Genomic DNA, 12,620 nt, shown 5'->3' on the forward strand with positions numbered 1-12,620 from the left:
TTTTAGTGAAGATGTGTAGAAGGCGGGTTATGTCCGGGGGGGGGGGGTAGGGGGAGCAGTTGCTATGTCGTGCAGCTAACAGCCTAATAACCATCTAGCCACCCACTGAACACTACTATCTGCCTTCGCATCTACAAAGTTTGGGATGCCAAAGCCACCCTGGTAGGACTGAAACACAAGCATCCAATGGAAGGACTTGTGCAGCAGGTCTTAGTTTAAGGAGGACCAATCTCTGTGCAAAGACAATCCAAACGTTTATGATTTAAAGGCATGAGGGAGATGGATGCATGCACACGGATATGCAGCAGTGGGGCCCTCTCATGCTCTGGGACTGGTTCAAGATCAGGGAAGAGCTAGGCCATGCTGAACTCCGGTGACTGACGTGCACCCCCAGGCTGCGGGCAGCATGTGGAGGCACCAGACAGTAAAGCCTTCTGGAGCCCAGCTTCACTCCCCCCTCCTGGCACCCCGTCCGCCCACCCCCACCCGAGGCTAATTGCCTCAAATGGGGATCATGGTCAGATTAGCCTCACTTGAAGCACCAGAAGGGTTGAGATTTGCAATGCTCCTAATCCGCCATAAAGTTTGGGATGCCAAAGCCGCCCATGTCCTACAGGAGGTAGAGCTTGGTGAGCACAACGAGGGGGTCACGGTCTTATTTGCTAAAGGGATGGTATTACTGCATAGATTCTGGACCTGGGTCGTTACTATGGAGGTGACCCCACATTGGTAAGGGGGAGTCTAGTGTCAGGCATTACTTACCTGCAGACTTGGTTGGCCAGTTTTTAGTCCAGGGCTGTCAAACGTAGGCCCTTGCCAGAATGACAGGTAAGTAGATAAAACAGGCCTACACACAATGAATCTAACTGGAGCCCCTTCTCATAGGCATGGAAGCCAGCTCCCCTGGACCTAGGGTGGGCACCACAGCTCTAGCCCCCCCTCACATTTGCAGGGCACCACCCAGAAGACGAAACAGCCAGGAAATGCTGACTTGCATTTGGGAGCACTGGGGAGAGCTACAGCAAAGCCGGAGACCAAGTATGGTTTCATTTGGTACAAAAGCTAGGTACATTTGAAAAATCATAGTATGACGGGCCTTCGACGAGGTCAGTATCTGCGCGTCCGTGCCTCCAAGTTAATCTTCGGCATGGGTATCCGTTTCACCGAGGTCTGACGTAATGTGTTAATTTCAGGGAACACAGCAGATTTAATTGTTTACAGAAACGAGGCTGCAAAACCCTGAGAGAGAATTAAAAGCGTACTTGGAAGAGACAAAGTAAAAGGTGAGAAAGAAGTACAGAATGCAAAAAAAAAACCTGAAAATGAAAAGCAGAAATAAAGTTTAAGGGAGGAAAATAGTAAGAGAAACTGAAAGGCAAGATTAAGTACTTGACATTAAAAAACCGGGCTCGACGGAAGATGACTCAGTCGTGGAGCTTGCGGTGATATGAGGCAGAGATCGCGACCCCTGCGAGGAGGCAGAAACCCCCTGGACAGCCTCCCTCTGCGCCGCGGAGCCGGTGTGTTTCTGAGACCCAGCGAGGCCGCCTCTCCTCCCGCTTCCGCACGATGTTGTTTGTTTGTTGGGAATTACATCGAGCGCGAGCAAAAAGGAGACGGAGAGGACGTGTGTGCGATACAACCCTCCCCAAGAGTGCGGCCCCGTCCCATCCTTGCCAACGGATGAGCAGCAGAAATAAGCAGGAGAGATGGCGCGCCTGGTCACAGTCTGCAGGGACAGCGAGGAGAAGTTCCCGCTGTTCATCGAGGACACCCTGACGGTGAGTGAGGGCAAGAGTGGGTGACCCGTGGTGCAAAGGTAGCTCGGAGAAACAGCGCGTCATTTTCGGATTGGGGGGCGTGTTTTTCTTTTCTCCCCTCTTGCCATTGGCTGGAGGAGATAATTAGAAAAGTTGAAAAAAACACGCCCCCGAATCCGAAAAGGACGGGGCCTGTTCGGAGTGACGGAGCTCTTCTTCAGTGGCTGGCCAGCATTTAAGAGGCCAGCCAATGGAGAAGAGGGGAGAAGAGGGGCGGGTTCAAGCCCCTCTTCTCCAAAACATTAAATCTCCGACTTCCGGTTCTGCCTTCGGCAGACCGGACGGTCCTCGACCTAAAAAGAGCTCATACTGGGGTGCCACTGGGTAGTCCTGGTTTAAGAACCCAAGGGAGCTCTTTTAGCGCAGCGCAGTCTGGAGTAAGGAAGACTATGACCCCTGCTTGATAATGATAACTAAACTGCCTCCGCCATACATGGATCCACTTGGAGGACACGGGAGTCAAAAATCGAAAACTCTGCCCCGAACACACCTCGGCGTGCCAACGTTGGTGTCCTGCAAAGGATGTGATCAAGCTGCTATTGTCTAAAGTAACTGAGCGAGGGCACGAGAGAGGTATCTTGCGTTAGTGTTTGAGGACACTAAATTCGATTTCCTTAATGTGATGGCATGTATGAATGATGAGGCATGGTGATTTGTGGATTTATGCAGTGTGTGTGTTTTGTGTGTGAATAACAGAGTTATTGTGTGCGCTGTCATAGTTTGTATGCTTCTTTTTATGCTTGGGCGTGGTTCTGTGTGTGCACGTTTATTTTTGTAGGGCAGACAGTGATGCTCCCAGTATGCAAGTGTGATGGGCCTGGTATGTTGCCATGTTTGTCTGCATACATGCGGTGATGTGTGAGTTACACTACTGTGTTCTTGTCTGAGGCACAAATGGTTACTTGTGTGCAGAGGTGCAGTGTCTGTTGCATTATTGTAGCAAGTTAGCATGCGTGATATCCTTTGCATGCCTTCATGTGTAAGTGGAACACTGTACCCTATTTGTAAATGTATATGCTGCTCCTGACAGGTAAGTGTGCAGTGACAAGCTCTTAAAGACGTGTGTGGTATCCTTGTGTGTGAGAACAGACAGAATGGCCAGTGTGTTGGTGTAGATGCTGCTGCCAGTATTTGAGAACAGACCCTTTCTCCAGTGTCCAGTTGTAGATACAGTGCCCAGAGCTTGAAGGTGGTATGTTCTGTGTATAAAAGCACTCATGATGTCTTATGGGTGAGGGCATATGCTGTGTTTTTCGAGGAGGCCAGAGGCAACGATGTCTCAACAGGTAATGTTTGAAAAAGACCATTCATATAATGTAAAATGTGTTACAAATGGAAGCCAAGAAAAGGAAAAACACCAAGGTTGAATATTGCAGTCTTTAGCAGGAATTGAGAAGAAAACGTTAATTTCAGAAAGCAGTATTGCAATAAATGATATGCAAGTGAAATCCGAAGCATAGGAGCACACAAAGTGTATGTCGACAAAACAGAGCGGAACTACAGCTTCCTAGGCCCTTAACATGTTTCCAGCTAATCCTTGAATATAGTGTTCTTGTTAAGTACCAATTTTAAACTGCGCAGTTTCTCTGTTTTCTTCACTATGTCACGTGCCTCTCTTTGTGCCGTTCACATTGCCACGATCACTTTGTGTCCTCCTATGTTTAGGATTACACTGGCATATAATGAAATGTAATACTGCTGTCTGTAATTAATGTTTTCCTCATAATTCCTAATACAGACCGCGATATCAAATCATGGTGTTTTTCCTTCTTTTCTTGCCTTCCTTTTGTAAGTCAATTTACATTCTGGTCATTTTCTTTTTGAAATATTAGCTGTTGAGACATTATTGCCTGTTACCACATTTACCCGGGTCTCAACTGGGACTATGGGACTTCTGTTGTATTCTTTGTGTTTTGCAAGGATTCATAGTGGTTTTAAGGTCATTAGGGAGGAGGGGTTCTGTGTGATTTTAGCCTCCGTATGGTTTTATCTGAGAAAAGATGTGGTATTCCGTGCAACACTGCCTGCTCTTGTGATGTATTTTTTAATAAACTGTGCATCGCGTGGCCATGAGCAGTTTAGGGTTTCTCCAACTAGCTGAGCTGCCTGCACTGTTTGTGTGATGGTGCAGGCAGCACCCCCAGGTTAGAAGTGGCTGTGCCAGGGCCAGTCTCAGGGTGCTTTTCTCTGAAGCAGCTATCCCCTGATCCACTGGTCTTCCCATTGTAGATGGTATCCACCTCCTACCCCTTACTCTTTGTCTGGGCCCCACTGTAACCTCTGTTTAGAGACAGTACCCTGAAAAAACTCTGTTGGTGGGGTGCCCTGGTGACTTTCCCGTACAGCTCTTTCTTGCCAGTGGGAGCCCATTGCCAAGAATGCGGTCAGTGGGCATCTGGCAACTGACAATGACCCTCCTCTGGGCAAGTACCCGCTCCCCTTCCAAGGGTACCATGGCCATACGGCAGAAATAGTCCTGCCCATGGCCCTTGTCACCCCACAGACTAGTTCTGGCAGATATTGTTCAGGGAAAGCCAGCCTTGTTACCACCATGTTATGGCTGGCACAGGAATACCGCAGAGCAGTGACATGAACCCCATTCATTGTGACCTCCTGGACGTGATGGCTATCAACTTATCTTCTGTGTCCATCTTCAGCTAAGGAATACAAGGGTATGCTCTACCCTCTCATCTTCAGCATAATCTCCCAAGAGGGCTGCATCGGCCACCCTTGTGGAGTTCCCATCTGTGGGTGGCTTCCTGGAACAGACAGAGTCCCCCTTCCTACATTCCTATGCCCTGACTGGAGACAGCGGTAACACAGGGGCAGATGAAAAGGTGCCCTGGGCTTCTGCCCATCAAACCCCCCTCATGTGCTCTGAAGAGGAATTGGACTCTTTTATCTCCAGACTCTTTTGGGGCCCTTTGGCATAATTCTCTGTATTATCTTGGCATTCCCCCCTCCTGTGGAGGGGAACCTGAACCACCATTCCTGTAGTCATCCGGGGTACCTTCTAGGAGACACTGGTGGAAATTTAGAGATCAGCTTCCTTCCCAATCTCTCTGGGCACACTGGGCTTGATGTTTGTGAGGTGCCGGTCCAACTCTATAAAACAGTCACTTAAATGTGTTCCTTCATAACCACATTGTACAGCCCATCATAATAATTTGCTTTGCTGCCTTTCGCCCAACCATCCTTTGCCTTTGCAGAAGAGTCCACAAACACTACCCATGACTAGTGTGACTGCTTCTGGCTATCCCTGAACTTCAGGTGATACTACTCAAGGGTCAAACCAAACTAGGTGATAAGGGCTTCCTTCATGGGTCCTTTTCCTCTTAGCAACTGTGTGTGCTAGGGCATGCCCAGGAGTCCTTCACAATGGGGTAAATGTTCCAGAGGCGAGGAGTCCTCTCTGCCCATTCAGGTGAGCCTATTTTTTGCTCCTGTGGGCCATTTCACTCCCAGTTACACCTCTCTGATCACAGGCTGGAGCTGGCAGTCTTATGTTAATTACCCTTGTGACCGGTCACGCAGGTCAAACTTAACCTTCTAAAAAGTTAATTTTCCTTAATATTTATTTAAAAATCTGGGGTGACCATATAGAAAAGGCGAATTTCCTACACAGATTTCCTCCATTTCAAGAAATCCCTGCTCGGGTGGCCGCAAAACCAAAGAAAAGTTCAAAACAAGACATGAATTTGTTTCAGTGGGGGCAGTGCTGGTTAAATGACGCATAGCTGTACGCTGTCTGGAGCTGCATGGACCAGGGGCATTGGCATGAGAGGTGGACTGAATGGACAGTGGTAGGGGGGGTGGGGGGGGGCGGGGGTAAATGAAGCTTGCAGTACAGGATGAGGCGTTAACAGAAGACCTGATAGAGTAGACAGTTTTGATATTAGATTTGTGAGAAGGCCCAGAAGGTAGTGCGCCTGGAGAGGGTGTATCACTGTACGGTGTGTGGACATTACCCACATACAGGAGCCACCCATGAGGACGTGATTCATGATCGAGCATATGAGCGAATCTGCTGCCCGTTAACACTGCTGTAGTGAGTAGGATGGGAGGCACACGTGTTGAGCAGCCCAGGAATTGTGCAAAGTACCGGAGGGTGCGCGACTTAAATGATGTACCGGTCTGGCTTGCTGGTGACGTTTACCACGATACGCTGCCTACTGAAGGTGTTGAAACATGTGAAAAGTTAATTGTTGAATTGATGAAAATCAAGTGTTAAAAAAAAATTATAATATAGAGAGACTTTATTGCGAGTCATCAAGGAGAACATTATCTAAACTCTAGTTGTAGCAAAAGTATTTTACGTAAGCGGTTCTTTAATACATCGTGTATAAAATGATCGGCTTCAAAAAATATTTTAAATGTGATACCACTGTTAACTTTTCTCTTTTGTAGTCGTATCCTCTAGAGGGGGTTCTGCCTGCCTCACTGCAGCTCACCGGCTCTGACGCGAGTGCGGGCAGTGTTCATGGTTTCAAAAAACACGTGTATTGTATGAAACGTGGCTTGAACTTTCGCTTCAGTGCCACACAGCGACTCGTCTTCACTCCAACGTTTACTGCCAGTCCGCCATTCAGAGGAGTATAACGCCTGTCTCGTATGACGTGCCTTGCCCGTTCTCTTTTTCTGAAATTAAAAGGAAATATCAACACCGATACTGATTTATTGTTAGGATGTGGTACTATTCATGTAATTAAATGTGACAAAATAACAGATTTGTTCGTGTTCTTTCTTCACGCATTTTAATGTGTTTGTGTTTTGTTTCAGTTAACAGAAGACGAAATTGCAACCATTCTTAAATCTACACTAAAAGGACTTGAATATTTGCACTTTATGAGGAAAATTCACAGGGACATCAAGGCGGGAAACATTCTACTCAACACAGAGGGACATGCGAAGCTGGCGGACTTCGGCGTAGCTGGACAGCTGACGGTGAGTGACAGCCGCAGGACACCCGCAGTGCAGATGCACTAGAGACACCAACGCCCTGCATGGTTTATAACAAACTGCCGCCTCCTTGTGCTTATTGGGCCTTTTCAGAAGTAAATATATTGAAGACTACATTGGTTGCGGGTAGACTTTGTGTGGAAGCACTTCCGAGGCAGGGGGATTACAAGAGCGAATCACAGTTCACTCATTCCCCACCTATGTTTGATGTGATTTCCCTTTCAAACACTTTCTTACAGCTCTGGGTCTTGATAATGACGTAATACGACAATGTGTCACATGATCCCCATGTGGAGATGCCACCGAATCTGTCTCCTGCGGGTGGACAGGTTCCTGATGAGTATGTGAATAGAGTGCGAAATCAGGAAGATGTGAAAAACAGAGCTGTAATACAAGGCTACCTCCATTTTGGCATCTCCTCCTGCCTACTGGTGTACCTGCAATTGATTTATATGTACATATTATAAAAATACTGGACAGTTTCACAAATGAGGGGTTCCAGACCTGCAGTGTTCACGCTGTGCAAATGACATGTATATGTACAACCCCCAACGCCCACCCCAATACCAAGTAGGTCATAGATGTTCAAACAGGACCCACAAGCTTTGGAAGGGTCAGAGGTCAGCACATTGATCTGCTGCATGCACTATTGGTAAGCATCGTTACTGGGCACGTGCACAATATTTACTTGTGGACTATATCCCAGCACTCGTGTGGGTTAGAGGATGACATTCAGCTGACCTAAGCCGGTCATGACTTGCCACCAAGCGTTGTGCGCTGGAGTGGATTTCACTGGACTTTCCACGAATAGCCTGGTCTGTGCTGACAGCAGTAGAGGTGAAATCACAGCCTCTGCGTGCATGGTGCATTCCATTCTGCCAGGTATTACGCAGCCTTTAGGAGTGATGCATATGCCCCATTATGCCTTGTTCCTGTTTTGTGTTATTGCTCTGCCGTGGAAACTGCACTTGCGATCACATTATCTTCAGAACCACTTTGACTAAAAAGGTAATTCAAGTGGTTTCGGAATTAGGGAGATTCGCTCTAGCCACCCCAGACCTGGACTTCAAGGGCTAAAAAGGGCAATATTGACTTCTGAAGGGTAAGGCGAGGCAGAGTGAAGCAGGCTCACTTGTGTATCACTCTGCAGGGCTGAGTCGTCTCCTAGACCCCTATGATGATGTGCTTCAGGTCTTATTCCCTGGGCTGCTGGCAGGGGCACTCTTGTGCTTCCAGGGCAGACATCCTAAGAACTGTTAAACGCAGCTCCTTGCTGCTCAGGTTCCATGCAGGTAGGTGTTCTTCTCTGCGCAGGTCAGCAGCACGGCTCCAAAGTCTTGACTGAACATCTGCTCTGTCTGGAGAAGAGAAGCTACCTGCAGAGACTATTCTCTTGGGAAACCATTGTCTTCACTCCTAAAGTGGTGTATAGGGCTTCCTTGGATGTCAAGAGTTAACATTCAACACAATACTTGTCACTGGGACCTCAATTTATCCTTCCCTTCTGGCTTGTAATTTACAATAATGAGATCTGTCATTTTCAAATCTTGAGGGTCGCCTGCAGTTTTGGGAGATTGTGGGTTATATGGCCCAGGCTTGATTTTCTTGTGTGAAGGACATGTGTGTCGGCTACCCACCTTAAGCCTGGATTATGCTGGTTTAGTAATTTATTCGCAGTGGCTCCAGACTGGAGGCTATTTTCTACAGGAATGCAGATTTGACATATCTTGTGGGGAAGGGATCCATTTCATCCCGGCAAGGGAACTGTGGGTAATTGAAAGCATTGGTCGTCTGCATCACCCCAACCAAAGAGACAAATGATTCTGGAAGGGGAACATGAGATTGTATATATGCAAGTTCCTGGGTCTGGGTCACACCGTGGGCGGCCTTACACAAAGTAGGTTATTATCTTGTGGCATACATGCTTGCAGGAACCTATGAACCTCACCCTTCACTTGACCAGGCACATATGTGAACACACACACACACGTCTCTGATATAGTGGAGTCCAGGGGTCCCAGATTGGTGCAGACTTTACCTGGAGAACTACCTCCATAAGGATAGAGGTTGCACGGCTTGTCCCGAACTACTGATTACGTTGGCTTCACTGCCAGTCCACAAATGGCTTGGAATGAAAGGATGGCGGTCACCCACACAAAGAGGGCTACCGTTTGGGTTCCCACTCTGCATCGATGCTCTGCCCTGTGTTTTGCCATCAGTAAATTGGGGAATCCTCCTTGTGCTAGTGTTACTGCCCAGACCTCCAAGAGACAGCGATTTTGCCATAGGCAAAACAGACATGAAATCGGCACTTTTGTAATAGTCCTCCCATTTTTATAAAAGTGCCTGCAGAAATTAAAAAGTGTAATAAAAAAAAAAAAGAAAAGATGAGGCAGGTTCTCCTTGTACTGGCTGTGCCGCTGAGCCAGTGAAAGGATTGTGAGCGAGAAGCCTGCTGTCGGCAGTGGTGCCGAGTTCCTGCCGCATGGCTGTTTTCAGCTTGCAAATGCACAGGGCCTTCTCCTGTGATAGCAAGCTGCAGCCTGGTTCTTAACACATCTACCCCTGCAGAGGGCTCCGGTCCCAGCACCACCCTGTCCCAGCATGTCTACGGCCCCACAACCCCTGCAGAGGGCTCCGGTCCCAGCACCATCCTGTCCCAGCATTGTGTGTCTACGGCTCCACAACCCCTGCAGAGGGCTCCGGTCCCAGCACCACCCTGTCCCAGCATTGTGTGTCTACGGCTCCACAACCCCTACAGAGGGCTCTGGTCCCAGCACCACCCTGTCCCAGCATTGTGTGTCTACGGCTCCACAACCCCTGCAGAGGGCTCCGGTCCCAGCACCACCCTGTCCCAGCATTGTGTGTCTACGGCTCCGCAACCCCTGCAGAGGGCTCCGGTCCCAGCACCACCCTGTCCCAGCATTGTGTGTCTACGGCTCCACAACCCCTGCAGAGGGCTCCGGTCCCAGCACCTCCCTGTCCCACCATTGTGTGTCTACGGCTCCACAACCCCTGCAGAGGGCTCCGGTCCCAGCACCACCCTGTCCCAGCATTGTGTGTCTACGGCTCCACAACCCCTGCAGAGGGCTCCGGCCCCAGCACCACCCTGTCCCAGCATTGTGTGTCTACGGCCCCACAACTCCTGCAGAGGGCTCCGGTCCCAGCACCACCCTGTCCCAGCATTGTGTGTCTACGGCCCCACAACCCCTGCAGAGGGCTCCGGTCCCAGCACCAGCCTGTCCCAGCATTGTGTGTCTACGGCTCCACAACCCCTGCAGAGGGCTCTGGTCCTAGCACCACCCTGTCCCAGCATTGTGTGTCTACGGCTCCACAACCCCTGCAGAGGGCTCTGGTCCCAGCACCACCCTGTCCCAGCATTGTGTGTCTACGGCTCCACAACCCCTGCAGAGGGCTCCGGTCCCAGCACCACCCTGTCCCCGCATTGTGTGTCTACGGCTCCACAACCCCTGCAGAGGGCTCCGGCCCCAGCACCACCCTGTCCCAGCATTATGTGTCTTTAACCGGACATTTGAACGCAGCGGAGCGCGCTGCCCGCGCTGCCCGTGGGATGTCTTAGTGGAAAGTGCAGCTAATAAGAAAGCCGGATCCTCCCACCAGTGTAAAAGATTTTGAACAGTTTTTACCTTATAAATGCCCAGTCGTGAGAGGTGGCGATAGTGAGGTGAGCAGTGAAGTGTGCTAGGAAGCAGTCGAAACGCGGCAGTTCTATTTTTATGCTCAACAGTGGTTTGCATTAATATTGCAATGCAAACAAATATAATGTTATTCCTCCATTATACCCGACACTCCACAGATAAACCTTCGCCGATTTCAATCTATTAAAGATTGTTGGTTTTAGAATTATTTTTTCTGGTGATAAGTCAAAAACTTGGCTGAATAAAAAGTGATGTTTTTGCAAATTGCTTAGCGTATAAAAACAGCAGTAATGTTAAATTATATATATTTCCACACCAAAAACAACAATGGCAAATTACTAGAGCCAGTCTATGTAAATTTGACTTTACGGTTTACGTTTTGGAGTGCCCTTGCCCAAAACGGGTACAGAACCTTACCTATGTTAAAACAATTTCCTGCAAAGTTACACATTTTAGCACACATTTTTTTCTGTAAGAAATACAGGTAGAGTGTATCCTGTACGGAGACATTTTGCTACTATGATTGATGGAAAGGGAAAGCGGCTGTCATTTTTGTGATACTGACCTGGTGGAGAAAGATTTGAGAAGTGGCGGTGGGTTCCTTTCATTGGGGACTGGAATCGAACACATTATTAACAAGCAGCTATTTGAGCAGTTTGTTTTAAATATGACGAGAGTATTAATAGTAAATGCTCAGTGATATTGCAGAGTTGTGGACAGTTGACCCCAGAGTGCCTATTGCACCCTCTGGCATGGCTCACCAACTCCTCTATCCGTTTTTCTTTGTCTTGTGAACATTTATCAGTGCTTTGTCAGTAAACTTCTCACCGCGGATGTATGTATCCATAAATTCCCCAAAGAGCTTCAGTGGAGCTTGTTATTCGGTTTCACTGTTTATTTGTAATTTTGTTAGACTTGAGGTTCAAGAATGATAACCTGGTCACTTCCACCAGTAGTACGCATTCATCACCATGCTTGCCACGACTTTGCACTTCTGCAGCGGGAGCATCTAAACTGTTAGGTGGTTTTATGTCCTAAACAGTACCTGCCCCCCCATAAAGTTGTGCCATAGTGCTTTGGTGACCACACACTATTAATGTGAGTCCGGGCCCCATAATAGGCTACTCGTTAGTAAAGCCTTAAAATCGTCTCTTAATTAAAGCAATCCTTTCCATGTAACGTCATGCGTGACTTCATAGAGTACGTGGCTCAGTGGCTAACAGCATGTCCAAACAAGCATTTGTAATGCAATAGGTCTCGCATTTACGCGAATTTGAGCTATTTGCATTGTAAATTACAATGTATTTTATTTATGTTTTGGTTTTTAAAACAAATAAAAGGCATTGTTATTTGCACTGCTAGTAGCTTAAACTCTCGCAAATGCGAGACCTATTGCATTGCAAATGCTTGTTTTATGATTGTCTCTACATTCTGTCAATCATGAACGCTTGGCAGATGGCTGTGCATAGTGACAGCAGCAGAAGTCGTGAAAAGGATAGATTACTTGAAGAACCTTAAATAGCAGCAGATGTGAACGTGTGATAGAGTTACAGTAATAATATTTTCACGTGAGTCTTTTTTGTAATCACATACAGCTACTTAGATCCAAACATCCAAGCGTGTCTCCGCTTACCTGTGAAATACATGTGCAGATATACTAGTTGCTATTTCAATTTTCACAAACCAAACATATAAATGGATAGGTTCGAATAAGATGAGAAATAAATTAGAATGGATATATATAGACGGAAATATCCTAAATCTAAATACCATAAAACAGGGAGCCGTAATTATTACCCACATCATTAGTGTCCATTTGTTGACCTAGAAGGGTTGAAATGCTGGAGCTGGTAGTGCTGTATTTCAAATGTGCAGCCCAGTGAAAGAACAGGAAGTGGGATAAGGGAGGGGGTGGCAAATGGTGAGCACTTTCGCCGCCGCTTTGATGTTCTCAGTGGCCGCGCGGCTCACTGAGAACATCAAAGTGGCCGCGAAAGTGATCAGGCAGGCTGACAAATGGTGCGCGCGCCCGGCGCACATGCACTGTATTTGGAGGCCTGAATAGCACTAGTCTGCACTTCCAAATCCCCGCTTACCAAAGCTCTCGCCAGAGGGCGCTAAAGCGCTGGCTCAGGCGAGAACTAAAAAGCTGCCGGGGAATGATGTCAATCTGCGTTGTATG

At 47.8% G+C, this 12,620-nt stretch overlaps 1 protein-coding gene across 1 annotated transcript in view; it reads left to right on the forward strand.

Annotated features, from left to right (window-relative positions):
* The window catches only part of STK3 (serine/threonine kinase 3), a 1,017,041-nt gene that overhangs the window by 296,417 nt on the left and 708,004 nt on the right, over positions 1-12,620 (forward strand). Inside the window, exon 5 of the mRNA XM_085605192.1 lies at positions 6,600-6,764. Within this exon, the coding sequence (XP_085461318.1) occupies positions 6,600-6,764 (165 nt within the window). The remainder of the gene's footprint in view (positions 1-6,599; positions 6,765-12,620) is intronic.

The sequence above is a fragment of the Triturus cristatus genome, chromosome 5_1 (genome assembly GCF_964204655.1).
Source record: "Triturus cristatus chromosome 5_1, aTriCri1.1, whole genome shotgun sequence".
NCBI lineage: Eukaryota > Metazoa > Chordata > Amphibia > Caudata > Salamandridae > Triturus > Triturus cristatus.